This window comes from Dunckerocampus dactyliophorus, chromosome 3 (genome assembly GCF_027744805.1).
Source record: "Dunckerocampus dactyliophorus isolate RoL2022-P2 chromosome 3, RoL_Ddac_1.1, whole genome shotgun sequence".
NCBI lineage: Eukaryota > Metazoa > Chordata > Actinopteri > Syngnathiformes > Syngnathidae > Dunckerocampus > Dunckerocampus dactyliophorus.
In genome coordinates, this window is record NC_072821.1 from 20148600 (window position 1) to 20171277 (window position 22678).

Genomic DNA, 22678 nt, shown 5'->3' on the forward strand with positions numbered 1-22678 from the left:
TTCTCCCTGAAGGTAGTGGGATAAGGTATTGCAGTGCAGTGGGTGCATGAGATGGGTGTTGGCTATCTGAAAGATGGACCTGCTGCTTAATTCTGCTAGGTTGGTTGTAGGGAGACCGATGATTTTAGCAGCTGTGTTTGTGACGCGTGTGAGTTTGGCCCATTTGGTGACAGAAAGCATAGTGTGGTAACATGTGGAACAGTACAGGAGGATGGGTTGAATGATGCTTTGACAGAGTAACACCAGGAGATTGGGTGCAACATATAGTCCTTTAAGTTTGCGAATGGCTGACAGTCTTTGTTGGATTCTTTTTTGAATGTCTGTGGTGTGCTGGTCAAAGGTGAGATCAGTGTCCAGAGTTATGTTGAGATGGTGAAACTACCCTGTCTCACGATGGTCTAATCCCAGCTCACGTTCCCTATTAGTGGGTGACCAATCCAATGCTTGGTCACCCATTGAACAACATCCTAATTCTGTTAAAACGTTGGCTCTCTCTCTTTCAGTGAGCTGTGTCCTTCAATGGCAGTAGTCCTACGCGAAGCAGCCATGTTTCCTTGTCTTGACAGCCAAATCCATTGCCGTCCACCCATCTTGTATGCCGCTTATAATCATCATATCCATTTCTTCGTGTGTTTTGTATGATGGAAACTTGTCACTGCCGAGTTCACTGAGAATGTGCACAACACGTCTACGTTCCGGTACAGTAGGTGGTGGTATGCACCTAAACGTTGTGACCGGCCATAAGCAAGAAGAGGATGAACGTCACCTTACATTGCGTAAGGTTTACATAGGGTCACTTGTGAAATTGAGATGGATAGATACTTTATTCATCTCCAACGAGGACAACGCTACATTCTATGTTTTGTTTTATATTTTATATGTACGGTGTAGTTAATGTATCTGTATTTCTGTTTGATTGTATCAGTGGATATGAGGATATGACGTGTACGCCTGTGGCGCTATGTACGTTACCGAGTCACTTGTGAAATTGCTGGATAGTAATTATTAGTAGTTAGTAGATAGTAACTATTTCTGCTCAATTTAAGAACCCCACCAAGGTACAGTCGCACCTTTGTAGCCATCTTTGAATCATCATTGCGTGTGGATCCCTACGTGGATTCTTCTGGATCTAGGTACTTCTCCTCTTTTATATGTTACATTTCCTTTTTGTTTTCATCATAATAGGCTTTGCAATCTTGACGGTATATTTATGGTGTTTATTGAATAATTCCAAATCCAACAATGTTTTACATTTGGTTAGAGTATAAACTGTGATTGATGTTGCTCACTCAAGTGTGCACAACAACAGCGACAGGGTTAGCAAACGCCAAGAAGGGTGGCTTCTGGGTGTGTTTCGGTCGTTTCCTGAACTTTTTTTGCCCTTATGATGGACCATCTTAGCAATAAGGTTTTTCAAATTACATATTTAAATGATCAATAGTAGTTCTGAAGTATACGAGATGTCACGAGATCAGAACATGACCACACCAAGCACCAGGAGAATTTTTTTTTGCCACATATTAACCATACCAATGTACAGTATAAGCCGCAGGTTTCAAAGTTTGAGAAAAAGTACTACATTGGGTAATATGAGTGTAAAAGTGACTATAGGGGTGTCTAGAGGGCTCTAATGTAAAAAAAAAAACGTATTTAGAAGATCGTAAACAGGTTTTCTGTGCTCTAGCTACCCAAATATTCGAATAATGAATAAGGAATCCTACTTTGCAGAAATTCACTCATCACATATCTGGAACCAATTAACCGTGATAAAGAACAGTTTAGTGTACAGCCATTTTAGGCACCCTCTCACCATTTCAAAAGCCTTTGTTTAATAATTGAAAATCTCAAATTCAATCTCTTTTGTTTTCATCATCCGTTACAATTGCTGATGGTCGAAAAATGAGCGAGCCACTGAGCATCACCATTTCTGAAAACTCCATTTTAGATACACTTGAACGACAACTATGAACGTTTCTTCAGCGAGTTGTAGATGAACATCTAAAATACATTGCTGGTACCCACACATCATGACTGAATTTGAATTCTGCCACCTACCTTTTCTTTTAAATAAATTAGACACCGTGCTTCCTGTGCTTTATTTATTCATATAGTCTTGACCTTGACTCACTCCAAATCACTCCCATTTGTTAGCCAGTATGAAATCACCAGTGTCTTAAGACACCCAGCCATTTTTCTCTTTTAATTTCCAGTTCACAGTGGTGACTGACATTTCCTATGTATCTATTCAGACCTGCATACACAACACAGGTCGTTGGAGGTCTGTCAGCGGGGAATGTCTTTTCCTTGATCTATATGTTGTATTTATATGGTATGTGGGGGATTGAGATGTGTGTAAATTGTGCTCACTCGCTTGTTACCAATGCCATAGTCATCGCAGCTGAAAAGACAGAGACCTTGAGGTGATCTGAAGTCTTTTACCAAGCAATAACAGCGGTGAACTGCTTTCAAATAAGGATTAATGTAGCATATAGAAACATCACGTTGTACATCATAAGTGAGAGGTTGCATCCAGTGTACTTACACTGCGGTTTTATGGTTTTCCATTCCATGAGTGATCATAAAGAGTGGTTTAACCTATACTGTATGTAATGGTGCAGCTGGAAATGCACTCATGCACTTGTGCTGAGGCAAGTGAGTCATGATTCTTTCACATTCCAAATCCCTGCTTAACCTCAGGATGTTACCACAGTTGAATTATCACCTGTGTGTGACTTTGGAATATTGATTACTTTTCTTCCCAAAGAGGAGAGGCAAATACAGATGTCGTAATTTATTTAGAGAGAGCTGAATTTGCAGTAAAATTGTTGTTTCTGTGTTTACAGCTACACTCTGCGTGTGGTGGGCAACGGTGTCAAGGCTCAGGCTGCCAACCCTGAGGTCAAAGTGAAAGGAGATGATGCTGCGATACATCAGATCATAGACAAACTGAAGCACATCAATCAGGTGAGCCTCGTCACTTGCTGTATTTACACACATGATTAACCCATTTCACTTTCGGCTTTTTTAAGACATTCCCCTGTTTTGTAACTATAGTTCCATCGCAGTTCGAACATCGCTCGCTCACTCTACTGCGAGTTTTCAAAAATTAATTAATTATCACTATTTTGTGGTTGACTACAGCCTATTATTAGTCTAAAAAAAGCATATTTAAGCAAATGTTACGTACTCTTGGTCTAAATTAAGCATTTCCGGGCATAAAAATGTTCTAAATGAACCAAAATACAAACACAATTTTAAGGCAATACAAGACGTTTATGAACTGTAGTCTACACTGGCCACTAGGTATCACTAGTAACACGCACCAGACTTGACCCCCAATGACAGGCTTTTATTACTTGAGAATTATTTATCTCACAACAGGCACAATAATAACATAATAATAATAGTCATCATCATCATTATCGTCACCATCATAATAACACAGGCTACTTTTTGGCTGTACTCCAAAACTAAACTCTGAATCCCCGACGTGGCTTCCTGTCCATGCATCCGGAAGACATTTATCGAAACACACATGAGCACGAGTCTTATTTATGTCTTAAAGGGCTTATTTTCTCTGATTATATCTAATATATTGAGTAACATGAGTGTAAAGGTGACTATAGGGGTGTTATTTGATGTTGAGTGCACTCTAATATTGGTAAAAATCATTTTTAGAAAGTCCTAAAAGGGTTTTCTATGCGCTAATTATGAAAGTATTCCGTTTATTAATGTTGAATCCTACTTCACGGAGAATTCGCTTATCACGGAACCAATTAACCGCGATAAACGAGGGATTGCTGTATTCCTGAATACAGTATTACACCGAATAGGATTTCCATAAAAGCTGTTAAAATAGTGACCTGCAGCCACTTTGAATTAGTTGCTTTCATACTTTTTAAAGGTGCAGTTGTTATCGGTGGTCAGTTGGTGTTCTATAAATATAGATAATAGAAGAATGCAGAATAAACTAATGTTGTCGTTACAATAACAAAAAGATGCTTGTATATTTAATGCCATTTGACCCTTGTGTGTGTAATTTCTACTCAGTCATTTTGGTGTGTTGAAATCATTACCGTCATACCTTCAGCTATCTTGTTTCATGTCACTCCTGTGCTGTTTGTGTGTTGCAATTTTACACCTTTTCTTTTTTTTTTTTTACACTTTCTCTTTTTTTTACATGGTCTGCTGCAGTAATCTGTAGTGTTGTGCTGCAGCATCAGAAGCTTCACATGCTCTCATGTAGGTTTCTTTGGTCACCCCAATAACGGGCTGAAGGGCAGGTCATCTCTCCTGACTTCATGCTGGCACCTCCAACCCTCTCTCCGACTAATTTGCATCAGATGTGGGGTGTCACAATACATAAATCTATATCATAATAGCATCAGAGCTCCTCAGCTGCTTCATTGAGATTCAGTGAATGGCTTCCTCTTTCTGGGTTTGGATTTTTTTCATGTATCCTTGAATGCATCTTTTATTTTGAACTTGCGATTCTGTGAAAAACTGGGAATAAAAATTGCTTTTCATGCGTCGGTACTCAGTAGAGCATCACTTCAGCGCATATTGTATTTTTATTTTAAATGATGAGCTACTTCACTGAGTCAAACTTTGAGACCTTTTGTTACTTTCATTCCATTAAAGTCTTGTTGTTCAGTCCCATTTATATAAATCAGCCACAGTCATTTTTTACAAAATCATTTATTTCTTCATCAGTGAGGGACTGCTGAAGATTAATTTGTGTACTGTATTCCGAATGAAGATAATTGTTTTTCTATACCAAATCAGGAGCCAACCCATGCCATTGCCAACCCTGGCGCAACTTGTAACCAATCTCAAATTGTCAAGGATTTATTTTTCTATGTGACATCAGGAACCTGGTTGGTTTTGAACAATAGCTCACCTATCAATGACTGCTTTTCTGAACCTACATTTACATTTTATGATCGCACAGAGCGGAAGTAGATGCTTATGTTCTCAAAGGAGCAGTGGAATCAATCAGAAAAATGTGCAGTAGTCACCCGTACACAATTTATTTCTGCTTGAGGTTCAGAACAATACAGTAGATCCTTGTTTTTTTGCAGGAGTTACATTCCACGCCTGCTAATTTATGGTGAAAATCGCAGAGTAACTGATCCACCAATAAAAATGTCTATTTTTCACACATGGCGCTCTCCCACCTCTCCAAACCCTCCTGCTAGCCTGAAGTTGATATTCTCCTCCGATTCTGGCTCAACATCTGCAATAAGAGTGAATGTTGTAATTATTTGATTAGATTCAGCTCCAGAATTCTCTCTCTTCAATTACCATTATTCACTGGCAACGGAAGCTACCAAGCGAAATGCTGAAATCACAATCCAGGTTTAAGCTGTAAATATGTCTCACACACTTATTAAACATATTTTATATGACAAAATGAATACAGTAGGTACTCACCACCAATGTTCGATCTAACTGTGCAATCGCTCACTGCTCTCGCGTTCTCTGTGCACCGCAAATCCTTGCCGCACACAGAATACATTCCAACCTGAACTGTAAATAAAATACACATAATAATTTATTCTGTACCGTTTTGCAATGCAACTCTGTGAGTGACAGGCGACAACCTGTCACTCACAGAGTGTCCTGCTTGTACGCATTTACTTCCGCAGCCAATCAATTCATTAATAGCGCGGTACATAGTACCGTACATGCCGCTGTTTTGCAAGGTTAGTGTATAGCTAATTCTGCAGCAGGAGGTAAGAGCGCTAAATGTTGCTTGCTAACCCTGTATTATGGTGAACCCAACGGGCAGTGCAACATCCACTCACCAAGCTAAAGTAAAAAAAAAAAAAAAGCGGTTCTTTAAAGGTGGCCTGGCTGTCGGAGTATGTGCAAACAGAAGAACAAGAGGTGAAACTGGGTGAGATTTTTTTCTTTTTCAAATGACACATGCTGCAAAGCCAAAGTAGCAAGCCAGTTAGTGTGGAGTGTGGAGTGAATGTAAGGCGTAACTTTGGATGTTTTACTGCCGAGTTTGTGTTGCAGAAGTGACCGGAAGGTCGGTTGAGAGTTAATTTATTATTATTTTTTATTTAGACAAAGTTGGCATCAATTTCAAGTAATTTGCAGGATAAAATAGTGCCACAAAAAGCTGCTTTAAAACAGAAAGTGAAAGTCAAATTAAGAAAAGAAAGCATGCCTAATTAACAATATAAATGGTAAATGGCAACACACGCACACACTCATAGCACTTTATTTATTTATTTATTTATTTATTTATTTATTTATTTATTTATTTGTATTATTTGCTTGTATTAATGTCTCTTCTGTTGTTGTTGCTTAATTTATTGGTATATATGTTTATGTGTTTATGTTTCTTATGTTCTTATTCTTTCTTGTGTTTCCTTTCTTTTCTTGGGAGTATGAACAGAATAAGATTTTCATTGCATGGTATAACTGCTGTTTTACCATGCACATGACAATAAAACTCTTGAATCTTGAAACTGTTGTGGGGCCGCCTCCACTTCACTCTGAAGCGGCTAGCGGTACTGGGAGGCTCCACCGCTCTGCAGACTGTTGGATGGTCCTAGCTGTCAGAGAAGGCGTTTCTCCAAGCTGCATCTACGTAATCCATACTGCTTGCCTGTTGTAATTCCACTACCGATTTAAAATCATATACTGTATAAACTTGTGTTCACCTCGCTGCAAGTTTTGAGACCGGATTATCATATTTTAGTTTCATTTTTGCATCTCACAGCAACTATGGTGTGTTCAAGGACCGCTGAAGAAAATGCAGAATCTCAACGTTTGACGAAAAACATTATAATTGAACCATAAAGTAAAAATTGTGGGCTTTTGTGGTGCATTTTACCGGTATTATCACATATTTATAAATTACTACCGATTTAGGCTGAATGAGATGTGTTTTCTTTCTATTTTTGGAGAAAAAAAATAATCAAAGACACTGCACGGCCTTTGCAGTATTTTGCATTTTGGAAGAAGTCTGTGCAATGAAAGAAGAATAGGTTGACTTCCTCCAGAAATAAAATGTTGGTTATATATAGATGACTGAATTTTCATGTTACTTTTCGAATGTATGCATTTAGATGAACAGAAGAGATTTGCGAACAGTATTTTATCATCTCTGAATACCATATTTAGATTGATATCCAACACTGCTTGTTGTCTTTTAGAGCTATTTGATATACAGTAATTCCCCTTTTGTTTAAAATGGAAGCAGCATAAAATGTGAAAATGCTGTATTGTCAAAAGAAAGTGTATTATACATGCTCATAGCTACGTATTATAGAAGGATGCTATGCAGAGGTCATTGATTTTTTTTCAGGACATGTAGCCTGTTGATCGGTTCAATTTGCTGTAAGCTATACAGTATAAGACTTGCCCTCCAGTCTGAACAATTGCCTTCCATTATTCGTACAGCTTTGCTTGTCGAGTCTGAATACACGCAATGGAAAACCTCCAAGGTTATCTTGACAGCGTGCTATTTGCTCCAAATTGACTGACTGAAGTGTGCTGGTTTCTTTCAAATACTTTAAGACTTTTTTTTGTTAAAAATTGATTCTGTCCTGAAAGTTTAAATTTAGTGACGCTTTTGACAGATGTAGACCACATTTGGCCTGTGTATGAGGATGGAAAGTAAACTTTTCGGTTCCATACATATATGCCTTACAGAAAGCTGCTGAAGAGATTCTACTTTGGGCTTTTATGGTTATTTAACATGCAAATAACTCCCCAAAATTAATTGTCCCAACATCTTGAGTGCTCTCAAGCCTAATTGCACTCCATCACTGGGTCAAGACAGAACTTAAAGGCAAGTGCTTTGTCATGTTGCTTGTAAGCCTCGTTTTAGTTGATTTGCATTCTCATTTTTCCTCTGTGAATAATTTCACCCCTGAGGATCAGACAAACCTACTTTACAGCATTGTTATGTAATACAACTTAAGTCTGCTAATAAAGCATTTTCACATAGTGTCTGGATAAAGAGAAGTGTCAGTGCCACTTAAAAAAAGTTTCTTTTTTTAATGGCACGTCGAAGTGGTGGAGAATTAGTGGTGGAGAATTTAATGAGAGGCAATGGATGACTTACTGGAAGATATACCTATTCTGGCATACGTGAGTTTTTCCTGGAATATCAGTATGTGTCACGCTCTGTATGCCAGGTTGGATTTTTGGTTTGGGTTTTTCTCTGGGTCACTATCACTTTTAGTTGTGGGCGCTGGGAGCGCACCTGTGTGTACAGTAATCCCCTGTTTATCACGATCAATTGGTTCCAGACCTGATCGTGATAAGTGAATTTTCACGAAGTACGATTCCAATATTTTTGTAGTTTACCTTAGAAAACCTCTTTACAACCTTTTAAATGGTTTTAAACCTTATTAGAGCCCTCCAGACATGAAATAACACCCCAACAGTCACTTTCACACTCATATTACCCAATATAGCTGACATAATCAAAGACGATAATAAGGCAAGAGTCTTATTTAAAGACTCATGTGTGTTGCTGTAAATGTGTTAGGGTAGCTGTGTAACGGGGGCGGACACGGAATGAAGTCAGGGGTTCAAAATTGAGTTTTAGCTTGGCCAAAGTTACGGCCACAACAGTAGCCCGTGTTTGGTTTAGTAGCCCCTGGATTATTGTGCTTGCTGTGAGATAATTCAAACCTGCAATTAAAGCCTGTTGTTCTGGCAATCAAGTCTGGTGCTTGTTTGTCTCACTGAACATTACAGTAGCATTACTGACCCCTAGTGACTGGTGTAGAATACTACATATCGTCGCAACATCTTTGAGTGTGTCTTCTGAATGGCTTATATTGTTGTATTTTATTTCATTTAGCCATTTCTATGCTTGAAAATGCTTATTTTAGGCAAAAATGTCATGTTGGCATAAACATGCATTTTTTTAAACTAATAATAGGCTTTATTCAACCACAAAACAGAATGGGGTACGCATCATGAAATTATAGCGATACATGACAGTATGCTCTGTTAATCCTATTTGGTTGGCTGTCATATTTTTAGGTGCTGTGCTGTCAGCGATAACTATTTAAATTGGTTGTAATATTTACAAAGCATTTGATCTTTGTGCAATATATTGCCAGTCTACTCTGTAAAGACACACTGCATTTGTTTTGGAGACGTTCTGAGCAATAAATTGAGGCAATATCATCAGGAATGTGTTTTTTGACCATTGTTTGCTTTGCCTTTATTTAAATGTAAAACAAAAGCTGTTGAAAAAGTTGCACAAAAACATATTATGAGATGTCAGCAAATTCGGAACGACCTCATGAACGATCAGTTCAGCCAGCATCAAAGCATAAATTCAGCACATTTTTTGCTTTTTATCTGGCTTTTTATGGATTCTTTGCAAAATTAGTTTCCGAAAAAAGTAAGACCCAGGCTTGTCCAGTCGCAAACAAGAGATGATGCAATTTTGAGCTACGAACTGACTGCAGCAAGGACGGAGCTGACAATGCTCACTGGTTGTTATCATCAACGGTTGAGTGTTTGGGGATTTTGTGTTTTAAAGTGTTTTGTTCTACAGTTGCATGATTGTTAAGAATGTGAACATTACAATATTGTCTAAAATTGCTTGTTCAGTTGATAAGGGTTGACCCAATATAGCTTCACTCTATAATGCGTTAATTCAATTTCCATTATTTACTATGGAAATTGATGTTGCTAGACAATACGGCCGTTCCCCATCAACCATTATACCTTATTTAACTCATTTTATATTGGAATGTTACTCTACTATGTTTATGCTGTTTTCTTATATTTTCCCACCATATTTGGTGGACTTTGAATATTTTGAAGGCCAAAAGGTGTGAGTTTGGGAAGATCTTGGAACGGATTAGGCTATTTACATGTATTTTACGCTTCGTATAACATAAAATCCCTATAACATAAAGGTTCTTGGAACGGATTATTTACGTTGTAGGGGCGTCTACTGTATATCTGTTGGAAGCAAAAATAAAGAAGTCGCTTGGAGAGCTGAAATCAGTAGCAACAATGTCAAGTGATATTACAACATTGTATGACTCATTGAACAGCTTGTGTGTTCATACTACTTGAGTCTTGCTTGCATTAACATCTCTTTGGGACTTGATTTGCAAAGAGCTGATTGGCATCTCATTAGCTGCTGTAGTACACAGACAAGCGTCGGCCTGTGTGTGCTGTGTGACCTCAGGTGTCATTTAATTTCAATGTTTAACCCTGATAATTTATGCTTTCACTCCCGTATGTGTTTTTATTAGAATAAACAAAAGGAAGACAAACAAGTGTAATGATGGGGATGATAAAAGCTTCAGGCATTTGTGGTGTAAATTGCTGATGGCATTCACTAAATGTTTTATTCGTGTTAGATGAAGTTAGATGAAATGTGTACAAAGATAACGTATCAAGCCCATATTTGTGTGGGTTCATGGCCGCCCAGTTCATGACCAGCTAAAACATAAATTACATATACCAGTGCACATGCTCATTCAATTGTACACACAAGGAAGTGTGTCCTTCAGCATTAAAGGAACTGCATTAAAATGGTTTCAGTCCTATTTGTCGGATCGCCAGCAGTTTGTATTCATTGGTAATAAAGACACGTAAAGGTCCGTCATGGCATCCCACACGGTTCCGTTCTCGGATCTGTACTGTACAGCCTTTATATGTGCCCCTTAGGCAGTATCATTAGAAAGCACTCCATTAATCTCCACTGTTATGCAGATGAGTAGGGGTGTCCCGAGCACACCCACCTCACAAGACAAGACAATACACAAGATTAGGTTTACGAAAACAAGATGAGACGAGAACATTATTTTTAAGAAACATTGCAATGAAAAATATATGACTGGACAAACAGACTTTTTAATTTAACTGAGTCACGAGACAATGCAGGTGCATTTTAAAATGTTTATTGTCCCTGAAATGACAGTTTTTCTCAATTGCTAAAACACTAAACCATATTGTCTGAACCAAATACGTAGTTGCCTGAACCCACTGATTGAATGAGTCACTCTTTTGGCAAAACCATAAGCACTTTTCACCTGTTTAGACACAATTTCCCAACACAATCGTTGATGTGTTGATGATGCGCCTCTGATTTCATAATTGTGACCACAGGTGGCAAAAGCCAAACGCAATTAAAGCACAAGGGCCCGTTGCACGAATGTAGGATTCAGACATCCAGGATAAAAGACTGAGCTGAGCTCAACCAACCCAAGACAAGAGCGTCTAGGCTTAATTGGTTGCACAAAACCCAAGCCAGGATGAACAGACATGGATTAATCAAGCCAGGTGAAACCAATCCCGGATCAGTGAGTGTACTTGGCTTCCTTAAATAGACCCCGCTATCGACCACAGAGTCACAGATTCACCATGACAACAAGAGCAGCGTACTTCCTCCTCATACAGGTTTACAAGGAGGCAAAAGAGCAAATAAAAAAGAAAGGTAGTCAAAAAACAAAGAGAGAAATTGTGGCAAAGTATTGCAGAGGCAATCTACAATACTTTGTGTCTAAGTAGTGAACAAATACACAGTCAATGCTCCAAAAGCCTCATAATTAAAATCCAAATAGTTAATTTTATGTTTGTTGCTTGTTTAAGAAATCAACAGCATATATACTTCCATTTTCAGCTAAGCCTTCTGGGTAATGCAGTACACATTCACATTAACCAACACAATTAGCGTCTCCGAAAACGTAGTCACACTGTGATTATGAATCCGTTGAAACTGTTGGTGAAATTGACTGCAGATGTTAGTGTCAACTCCATCAGACTGTATAACGCTTTTATCTTGTTGATGTGTATTTGTATTTATATAAGATGTGTATTTTATATAAAGTATGTGGGAGGCTATAATAAATGCAATAAATGATCTAATGATCTCAAATCATTTCTCTAAAATGACTGAAATGAATGATCACAAAGGTTGAAATAATGACAGTGGGTGTAGTTGAATGTGATAATGTGTAGCAACATGCATTTAGTGACACAGTGAACATTAAACATTTATTTTCACAGCTTCATGTCCTGAGCATTGTATTTTCATTTTTTTTGTGTAGTGTTTAGTAGTGTTTAGTGACTGCTCAATAGTGTTTTTAATTTTGATTGGCTCGGGGCACGATTTGACAACATAGTTAAGTTTTGAGCGCAGATTGAACTGTTTTTGCGGTGAGAGTTCGGGTTTTGTAAGAAAAGTCTGAAGTTTTGTGAATGTAGCTTGAAAACTGGATTTTGTGTGTGTGTGTGTGTGTGTAACACAAATGTAACAAAATGATGCCACATAATTTGATAGAAATGAAAATGATCACCCTATAGAGGGGGGGAAATCAAAGACACCCCAAAAATGAAAGTGAAAAAATGAGGCAGCACACTGGTCCATTTAGCTAAAATGTCATTGTAGCAACTCAAAATGATTCTCAGTAGTTTGTGTGGTCCCCACGTGCTTGTACGCATGCCTGACAACGTCGGGGCATGCTCCTAATGAGACTACGGATGGTGTCCTAGGGGATCTCCTCCCAGATCTGGACCAGGGCATCCATGAGCTCCTGGACAGTCTGAGGAGCAACCTGGAGGCGCCAGATAGACCTAAACATAATGTCCCAGAGGTGTTCTATTGGCTTTAGGTCAGGTGAACGTGGGAGCCAGTCAATGGTATCAATTCCTTCATCCTCCAGGAACTACCTGCATACACTAGCCACATGAGGTGGGGCATTGTCGTGGACCAGGAGGAACCCAGGTCCCACTGCACCAGCGTAGGTTCTGACAATGGGTCCAAGAATTTTAATAGCAGTCAGGGTGCCATTATCTAACCTGTAGAGGTCTGTACGTCCTTCCAGGGATATGCCTCCCCAGACCATCACTGACCCACCACCAAACCGGTCATGCTGAATGATGTTGCAGGCAGCATAACGTTCTCCACGGCATCTCCAGATCCTTTCACGTCTGTCGCATGTGCTCAGGTTGAACTTGCTCTCATCAGTGAAGAGCACAGGGCACCAGTGGTGTAGTTGCCGATTCTGGTGGTCTATGGCAAATGCCAATTGAGCTCTACGGTGCTGGGCAGTGAGCACAGGGCCCACTACAGGACGTCGGGCCCTCAGGCCACCCTCATGGAGCCTGTTTCTGATTGTTTGTTCAGAAACATTCACACCAGTGGCCTGCTGGAGGTCATTTTGTAGGGCTCTGGCAGTGCTCATCCTGTTCCTCCTTGCACAAAGGAGCAGATACCGATCCTGCTGAGGGTTGAAGGACCTTCTATGGCCCTGTCCAGCTCTCCTGGAGTAATTACCTGTCTCCTGGAATCTCCTCCATGCGTCCAGGTATCTCAGTGATGCCCTGGTCCAGATCTGGGAGGAGATCCCCCAGGACACCATCCGTAGTCTCATTAGGAGCATGCCCCGACGTTGTCAGGCATGCGTACAAGCACGTGGGGGCCACACAAACTACTGAGAATCATTTTGCGTTGCTACAGTGACATTTTGGCAAAATGGACCAGTGTGCTGCATCATTTTTTCACTTTCATTTTTGGGGTGTCTTTGATTTCGCCCCTCTATAGGGTGAGCATTTTCATTTCTATCAAATTATGTGGCATCATTTTGTTACTAATACATCACCCACTTATTATCAGGAAAGATATTCAAGATCATTTTTCCCCCAGTTTAGATCTGACGTGTTTTCCAAGTGTTCCTTAAATTTTTTTGAGCAGTGTATATATATATATATATATATATATACATATATAGTATATAATCCAAAACCTACATTGCCCTGTGTGAAAAAGTGATTGCCCACCCCATTAAAACAAAATAGGCGCCACACACGGGAGGCGACATCGTCCAGCCAAGCGACACTCGAAATTTGTGTGTGTGAAAGTTTGTGTTTGTGCGTGTCACCGTGCACACGCTGGCTTGCGATGCGATTCCAGAAAGTTGAAAAATGTTCAACTTTTCATCGCTGTCGCCCAGACAAGGACCAATCAGCGGGAGTTTTATTGATCGACCAATAAGCGGACAGGATGCTAATCAGTACGCTATACTTGCCGTGTTAGATTTCCCGGAGCTATTTGACATTTTTAAAAAGAATATCAACAAAAAAGTAGCATGTTGTAAGTAAGTAGGAAATTGACATTCATTTATACGGACATTTATGTAAGTTTATCTTCAATACTAGCAAGAACAGGTACTAGCAAGAGTACTCGATCAACATCAGCTGATTGCTTTTCCTCCTTTGAACTACTTTGATACCCCCAAATTCCTCCACATCTGACAGCCAATCAAAACCATGAAAGACTCATACAATTTGCTCTGGATGTGAACACGTTGGTCACTGGTGTAGCTTGTCACAGCCCCTCGTTGCCTCCAATGTGCATGATTTGCTACGCGTTGGCGATGAGTTTTGCCAATGGCAGTCGTTTGTTGCTTCCCGTTTGTGGTGCCCATAACTGAGATTAATTGAGATCTATCAGTCTTCGGCACTCCGGCGAACCATAGCGAGAGCCATTATCCACAAATGGCAAAAACATGGAACAGTGGTGAACCTTCCCAGGAGTGGCAGACCAAACAAAATTACCCCAAGAGCACGGCGACACTCATCCAAGAGGTCACAAAAAAACCCACAATAACATCCAAAGATCTGCAGGCCTCACTCGCCTCAGTTAAGGTCAGTGTTCACGACTCCACCATAAAAAAGACACTGGGCAAAAACGGCCTGCATGGCAGAGTTACTAGACGAAAACCACTGCTGAACTAAATTTTACCGGAAAACATCTTAATCTGGGAAAAGTAACGCCTCATTTCAGAAAAACAACATCATGCCAACAGTAAATTATGGTGCTGGTATTCTGACGTCTGAGGATGTTTTGCTACTTCAGGACCTGAAAGACTTGCTGTGATAAATGGAACCATGAATTCTCCTGTCTACCAAAAAATCCTGAGGGAGAATGGCTGGCCATCTGTTTGTGACCTCAAGCTTAAACCAACTTGGGTTCTGCAGCACTCCTAGTCAAAGTCCTGACCTGAATCCTTTTGAGATGCTGTGGCATGACCTTAAAAAGGTGGCTCATGCTGGAAAAACCCTCCAATGTGGCTGAATTACAACAAATCTACAAATATAAGTGGGCCAAAATTCTCAAGAATTCTTAAGAACGCTTGATTGCAGTTGTTGCTGCCAATCAGTTATTAGGTTTAGGGGGCAATCACTTTTTCACACAGGGCCATGTAGGTTTGCATTTTTTTTCTCCCTTAATAATAAAAGGTTTAAATCGGTGCATTATTTTAAGTCTGAAATTGACATGGATTGATCAGATGTTGCTATATTTAGTGTTTATTATTCAGCTATATGTGTACTGTGTATGTGTGTAAGTGATCTCGTAACAAAACAAGTTTACCAAGTAACTTTAAATATGAGCTGAGCTGAGGAAAACCTAAAAAATACCCATCCGGAGTGGAGGCAGTGACTAACGCAACATGAACCGTTTTCAACTCTGTCTTGTCAAGTTCACCACGTACGTAACAAAACAAGGCGTGGCTCCTCTCTCTGGCTGTAGGAAGTCTGTCTGGGGAGGGGCGGTCACTGTGTGTGACTGGCCAATCACAGAGCGAGAAGAGTGAATACATACAGTAAGTAATGTTACCCAAAGAGGATTTTCCGTCATCACGATTTTAGATAATGACAAATTGTACTCGTTTCATCCTCGTACTTGGCAAACATGCCAATTGTTCCAGACCCGACCGCGATAAATGTATATATGAATCAATGTTAATAAATGGAATATTTTTGTACTTAGAGCATAAAAAAACTGTTTAGAATCTTCTAAATACATTTTGTAAATATTATTAGAGCCTTGCACATATGAAATCACATCCCATAATCACTTTTACTTTCATATAACCAAATATAGTAAACATAATACTATTGTAATAGAAAATATGACAGAAATTACACCTACAGAAGACTGTAGACATACATAAAAGTTCTCAGAAATCACTCACTCACAAGAGCACAGATATTTTCCGCTGTGTAACAACAATGTTGGAAGCACATGTGTGAGACACAATATGCGGATGCTGCAAGAGGGTGAGCCAAACAGTGCAGAGGATACTTCCTGTACTGTATAGTACTTGTACCAGGCCTTATATTTTCCTTCATTTAACAAGTTTATGATTGAAAATACTTTATCTAAGCTAAGAATACATACAATTTGCTTAAATTTGCATATTTTTGACTGGTAATAGCCTGTAGTCAACCAGGAAACAGCGATCTTGAATTAATTAATTCCTGAATAATCGTGATATAGTGAGGGAGTCATGATCGAACCGTGATATTGCAGGGGATTACTGTACTGTATTTTCTCACAGGCAATTCATACTGCCTGTCAAAGGAAATGGCTTTTCTCAACTGCGTTAAAGAGTAGCATTTCTTATGCAATGTAGCAAAGTACACTTTCTGTGAGCGGACACCATTTTCTGCTCTTCCATTCGTACTTTGTCGACCATAACGTCTCAGTGAGTGTTGACGGTTGGAACAAAGGCTCTGCATCTACTTGTGTATTTTTTTCCCTATGGGAAAAATGGGTCGTAGTTATGTTTTTGGTGGGGAAGTTCGTTGCGTTGGCTTTTTGTTGCCACCACTTTCTGACAAATTTGGCATACTGGCTCATCCGTGTTGATGGGCTCACCTCTATGTCACCTTGCATTCATGAGACAACACTCTTCTGCTGTGTGTATACTAACGTCCCCGCGTCTCCTCAAAGAGACAAAGAGACTGTTTGACTGACAAGAGATCTCACTTCTTTCAAGCCTTTGTTTCATGGAAGAAACGCGCTGAAAGCAAGCAGAGTGAACCTTCTTCCTGTCTGTTTGGAGACGAGCGAGGAGGAAAACAGACATGCGTGCATATGGCAATACATCGGGCTGGTAAAATGATTGAGTTAACTGTAATTTTTTGTGTGATTAATTAATTAATTTATTATCGTGAGACTGTTTGTATCGATGAAAAACAATTAAATTTGTCAGCTGTCCAAACTCCAGGTGTGCCTTAAAGACATCAAAAGCTGGATGACCTCAATTTTTTTACTATTAAACTCAGATAAAATGGAAATCATACCTGTAGTCTTTGGTTCCCAGTGCCTCACAGACAAGTTTGCAAATTAACCACATTAACCACCCTAGATGGTCTTGCACTGACCCCCGGCAGTACAGTCAGGGACCTTGGCGTCATCTTTGATCAGAATCTTTCCTTTAGTTCCCAAATACGAAATAAGTGTCAAGAACAGCGTTTTTCATCTACAAAACAAAAAAAAATAAGAAATGTCATGCCACTGCCAGATGCTTTTTGAAAAGCATGTTCATACTTTTGTGACTTCCAGGCAGCATTATTTAAACTCTTTGTTCATAGGCTGCCCTAAGAAATCTGTAAACACCCTTCAGTTGGTCCAAAACACCGCTGCACGAGTCTTAACCAGAACCAGAAGAAGAGATCATATTTCACTTGTACTAGCCTCACTGCACTGGTTACCTGCAAAATTTTGAATTGAGTTAAAAATGATCCTTCTTACATATAAAGCATTACACGGTCAGGCACCAATATATCTTAGAGAGCTTATAGTGCTCTATCAACCCAGTAGAACACAGGAACACAATTTACGCCTACTTGCTACGCCTAGAATTTTTAGAAAATAGAATGGCAGACAGAGCCTTTAAATATCAGGCTCCTCTGTTATGGAGCCATCTCCCTCAATCCAAGAGGCAGACACCCTAAGAGGCAGACACCTTCTGTCTATTTCAAATTAGACTCAAAACTCACATTTTTGCTGAACCATATAGTTAGAGCTAACCCCTTTCTCCTGATATGCTGATATGTATCAGGGTAAGTCTGCCTGTTACTTGGACTAAGATAAAGACTCTTGTTTTCTCACTTGTTCTACCATCTATTCCTCGACTCCAGGAGTGTCAAACCCAATCGCACATGGGGACAAAACTCAAAGCCTACTTTAGGTTGTGGGCCGATCTGGACATGAACCCCACCCTACCACCCCAATGTTGTATCTTTCTTATTATTTATCCTGAAATTTTCAACACTTACATATTTCTGCATTTTGAAAGTAGTAAAAACTTGAAAGCCATCTTGTCCAAAATAATTGGTGAATAAAAAAACATTACAGGACATGCCCCAATAATACAAGCTGAAAAATAGTAGTTAGTATGGTCACATTTTGAGAAAATATCTTATTAGCATAAATTGGAACTACTTTAGCTATTTTCATTTTCTCAGGAACTTTTCCAGTCTGAAATGATAAGTTACTGATGTATGTCAACGGTTCTACGCACTTGACAGCTGGTGAAAGTGTCGTTATGTGGACATATATTTTTTAAAAACTTTACTCATGTGGATGGACATTTTTTTTTACATCGGAGTGGTGAAAATGTGCATTTTTTTGTGTCCATTTATTCGTGCTTGAAATTTCTGCTTTTCGATTCTCTCAATGTCCAGGCAAAAGCAACAGTATTTTATATCAACACAAAGACATCACATCACAACAAAACATCATCCGTGCAATGTGTAACCCTGAAAAGTTTGCAGCTGTAGAATAGGCAGATTACGCATTTCCCAGCATGCTTTGCTGTAGTTAAAATGGTCACTTTTGACTGTCTTATGCCTTTTTAAGGTGTTATTTTCTACAGACAGGGTGTAATAGTTAAAGTACTGACGTTTATAGTCGTGTACAGTTAAATTATTTTGACTTTTGGTCTGAATCTGGCACCATTATTACATATGGTTGTGAATTTTGTGCTATATACAATATTTTTTCCACTTTTAAAATAAAAATTCCACAGAAGTAGTAAATACCAGAGGAATCGCTTAATTATGCAGATTGCTTTAAGCACTTTGTTTGATAAGGTCTACGAGACGGATGAAATTGCAGTGTGGGCCAGATTTGGCCCCCGGGCCTGAGTTTGACACATATGCTCTACTCTGTTTTTTCTATCTTAACACAACCGGTCCAGACAGACGAACGCTCCGCAGAGCCTGGGTTCTGTTCAAGGTTCTTCAGGTAACTTTTGTTGTGATTTGGACTCATGTAAATAAAATTGAATTGAGTATACATCAGAGTATACACCATATAGTAGAATGTCTGTGTGAATCACTATTTGTGCACCTTCTTGAATAAGAAAACTTAAAGAACATGTGCACTGGTGCATGGATGGCAGGTTGCCTGTTTGCATGTGCAGAGTGAGAGAGGCATGTAAACTCTGAATTATGGATGGCAGTAAAAGGTGAATTTCTGTTGCCTTTAAAAGAGGCCGCGGTTGGGCATTTTTATTAGGACAAGAATGATGTGTCTATTTGACAGTTGCATGGACACACTGTTTTGGCTTGTACGTTTCATCTACATACCCTTTGTGTTCTATACTCTTAAGCTATTTATTTTGCCACTGACCTTGACCAACTGACGTTCAGAAACAGCTCCCGCTTTACCTAAAACCGAATACAAATAGATCATTACTATTCCACTTCTAAAACAACACAGCAGAATAGAAATGCAGCTGTTGACAAATGTAATCTAAGTGCACAAACTCTGGATTTCATCATCTTGCTCATCTGCAGGTCTTTCTTATGAATTATTTGTGCGCTCGTCTCCTCCTTGGTCGTCCTCTCATCTTGATGTGGTAAAACCCATCAAGAATCTATAAGCAGGTCCTTTCCTTGTGTCTCTCAATCATAATCAGGGCCAGGCAGCTTCTCACCCACTCTGCCTCTGAATTATTTACCAGTCATTGATGTGGTGGTTGACCAGCAGTTTTTCTTATGAATTATTCATGCTCCCTCCCCTCATGCAAAAGATTAACAGTTAGAATTTATTCACACTTTATTTGTGCACTCAACAATTTGCATACCAAATTATAATATCTGATAGGCATAAAATAGTCACAATTGGGCTGTAAATCTATTTTAAAACTGTAAAAATATTTTCTAGCCTTGCAGACCGTTTAATGAATTCAAAGTGTTTGATTACGCCGTATTACTTTCTGACTTTTGTTTGGACTCCAGATGAAGTATGAATGCAGACGAAGTCAAAAACAGTGCAGTGTTTTCAACACCTTCTGATTATTATATTAAATATACACATCATGGAGGCACATTGAAGAAAAATGTAAAGAAAAAATTCTATTGAATGTGTTTAACAATAATTAACAATAACTTTTAGGATGATCGGTGTTTCCTATACTGCAATTTTGAGGCATGTGCATGTATTTTTTGTTGATTATGGGGGAGACAAAAAGTGAGCAAAAAACATTATCAGCAAAACAAATATGTTTAGAAATATTTTTGTGTTTTTTTTTTTTTATGTCGCAAGCCAGACTGAGCCTCCTGTGAGTGCTGTTAGTTGGAGATGGTGGGCAGCAGAGCAGCATCGGCTGCTTGTTAAGAGTGATTGATACATGCTTTCATGTTAGTCTCCAGAAGTGTCCAATAAAACCAGAAAAAGTCAACACTAGTCACCAGATGTATTTAGTTATTAGGGGCTCATAAGGCAAACCCAGCCATTGGGACCCTTCACTTCCTTGTACTGCACTACACTGACAAAAGTTTTTAAAATGTATTTAAATTTCAATTTTTACAAAAGGTGAGTATGCAATTTAGTTATTTTTTAGTGATTTAGTGATCTGTCAGCTTAAGTTGCTACTTACATTGCCATGTTTATTTATGGGGTTTATTTACACCATATTATTTACACCATTATTTTAATATTAATGTTTATCATGGTTTGGTTTGGTTTAATTTTATTTGAACATGCACGCAGGTTACAATGGAATACATCTCGTGAATCATTTCACAGTTCTGCGTGTCCAAAAGGAGTAGGAAGAAGCAAAGCTTATTTAATCCTACCCCCACATCCATTCCACATCTTGTGCAGTACATATTATTCACTTCCTGTATTCCATATAATATTATTCCATATAATAATCAGTGTAATAATAAATAAATAATAATAATAATAATAAATAAAAACAATCATGACAGAACAATAAATATAATAATCAATATAATAATAAATAAATAAGAGGAAGACAAACATAATAAAGCAAGTTGAAGACTCTTCTGCCTTATATTTAGCAAACATCAACTGCTTGTATTGTTTTTTGAATTTGCTCATCTCGGTGCATTGTTTGAGTTCCTTACTCAATTCGTTCCATAATTTAATTCCACATACTGTAATGCTGTGGGTTTTCAGCGTTGTTCTCACAAATACAGTAAGTGTTTCAAGTTAAATTTTTCCCTAAGATCATATTTCTCCTCTCTTATAGAGAAATACTGTATGACATTTTTGGGTAGCAAGTTATTCTTAACTTTATGTATTATTTTAGCAGTTTGAAAATGTACTAAATCAGCACATTTTTAATATCTGTGATTTTAAAAATAAAGGGTTTGTATGTTCTCTATACGCGGCATTATGAGTTATCCTCACCGATCTTTTTTGCAGTGCATTGAGTGAGTGAAGATCGCTTTTATAATTATTACCCGATATCACCACACAATAAGTTAGATATGGTAATACCAAACAACAGTGAAGAGTGTGGAGTGATTTTTGATCAAGAACAAATTTTGCTTTATTCAATATTGAAGTATTTCTCGCCACCTTTTGTTTTATATTTTTGATATGAGATTTCCAACTCATTTTTTCATCTTATGATCCTCAGAAGTTTATTTTTGTTCACCCTTTCAATGTCCACTCCGTCTATTTGTATTTTGGTCGTACATATCCTTTCTGCTATTTCCAAATAGCATTATTTTAGTTTACTTAAATTCAAGGATAATCTGTTTTTATCAAACCATGTCTTTAATATGACCATTTCATCCTTGACCTTTTTAATTAGTTCTTGTGTGCTTTCCCCAGAACAAAAGGCAGTGGTATCACCCACAAAGAATACCGACTTTAAGTCCTTTTTCACTTTACAAATGTCGTTGATATACAAATTGAACAGTTTTGGTCCCAGTATTGACCCCTGGGGTACTCCACACGTAACATTTAAACTTGCAGATGTGTATTCTCCTAGCTTTACAAATTGCTTCCTGTTTGCTAGGTAGCTCTTAACACAATTCAAAACTAATCCTCTGATTCCGTACCTTTCTAATTTTGTTGTTAAAATTTTGTGATTAATTGTATCGAAGGCTTTTGCAAGATCCATGAATACAGCAGCTGGACACTTTCTGTGGTCTACAGCATTAGTAATTTCCTGCGTGATTTCAAGCAGTGTCATAAAAGTTGAAATGTTAGCTCTGTATCCGTATTGACTACCTGCTAGTAATTCATTCTTATTAATACATTTTCCCAACCTGTTATTAAACAGCTTCTCGATAATTTTAGAAAATTGGGGTAATAAGGAAACTAGTCAGTAATTTGTAAATTGATGTTTGGCTCCGTTTTAAAAAATTGGAACTACTTCAGCTATTTTCATTTTGTTAGGAAATTTTCCAGTCTGAAATGATATGTTACTATTGTACTGTATATTAACGGTTCTACAATCTCATTGATAACCCTTTTTAATGTTTCTATTTCGATTCCATTACAATCAGTTGATGGTTTTGCTTTAACATTTTTTACAATGTCAGTGATTTCCTTTTAAGTTAAATCAGTGAGAAACGTGGAATTAAGATTCCTATCTATGGTTTCATTCCATTC

General features: G+C 38.4%; 1 protein-coding gene across 2 annotated transcripts in view; it reads left to right on the plus strand.

Annotated features, from left to right (window-relative positions):
* The window catches only part of gpc5a (glypican 5a), a 172994-nt gene that overhangs the window by 80801 nt on the left and 69515 nt on the right, over window positions 1-22678 (plus strand). Inside the window, exons 7-8 of one of the 2 annotated variants that reach the window (XM_054770654.1) lie at window positions 2844-2964; window positions 4195-4358. In XM_054770654.1, the coding sequence (XP_054626629.1) occupies window positions 2844-2964; window positions 4195-4197 (124 nt within the window). In that variant the 3' untranslated portion in view covers window positions 4198-4358. Of the gene's footprint in view, window positions 1-2843; window positions 2965-4194; window positions 4359-22678 lie in introns of those variants that run through there. The other variant, XM_054770652.1, reaches the window with a different exon arrangement.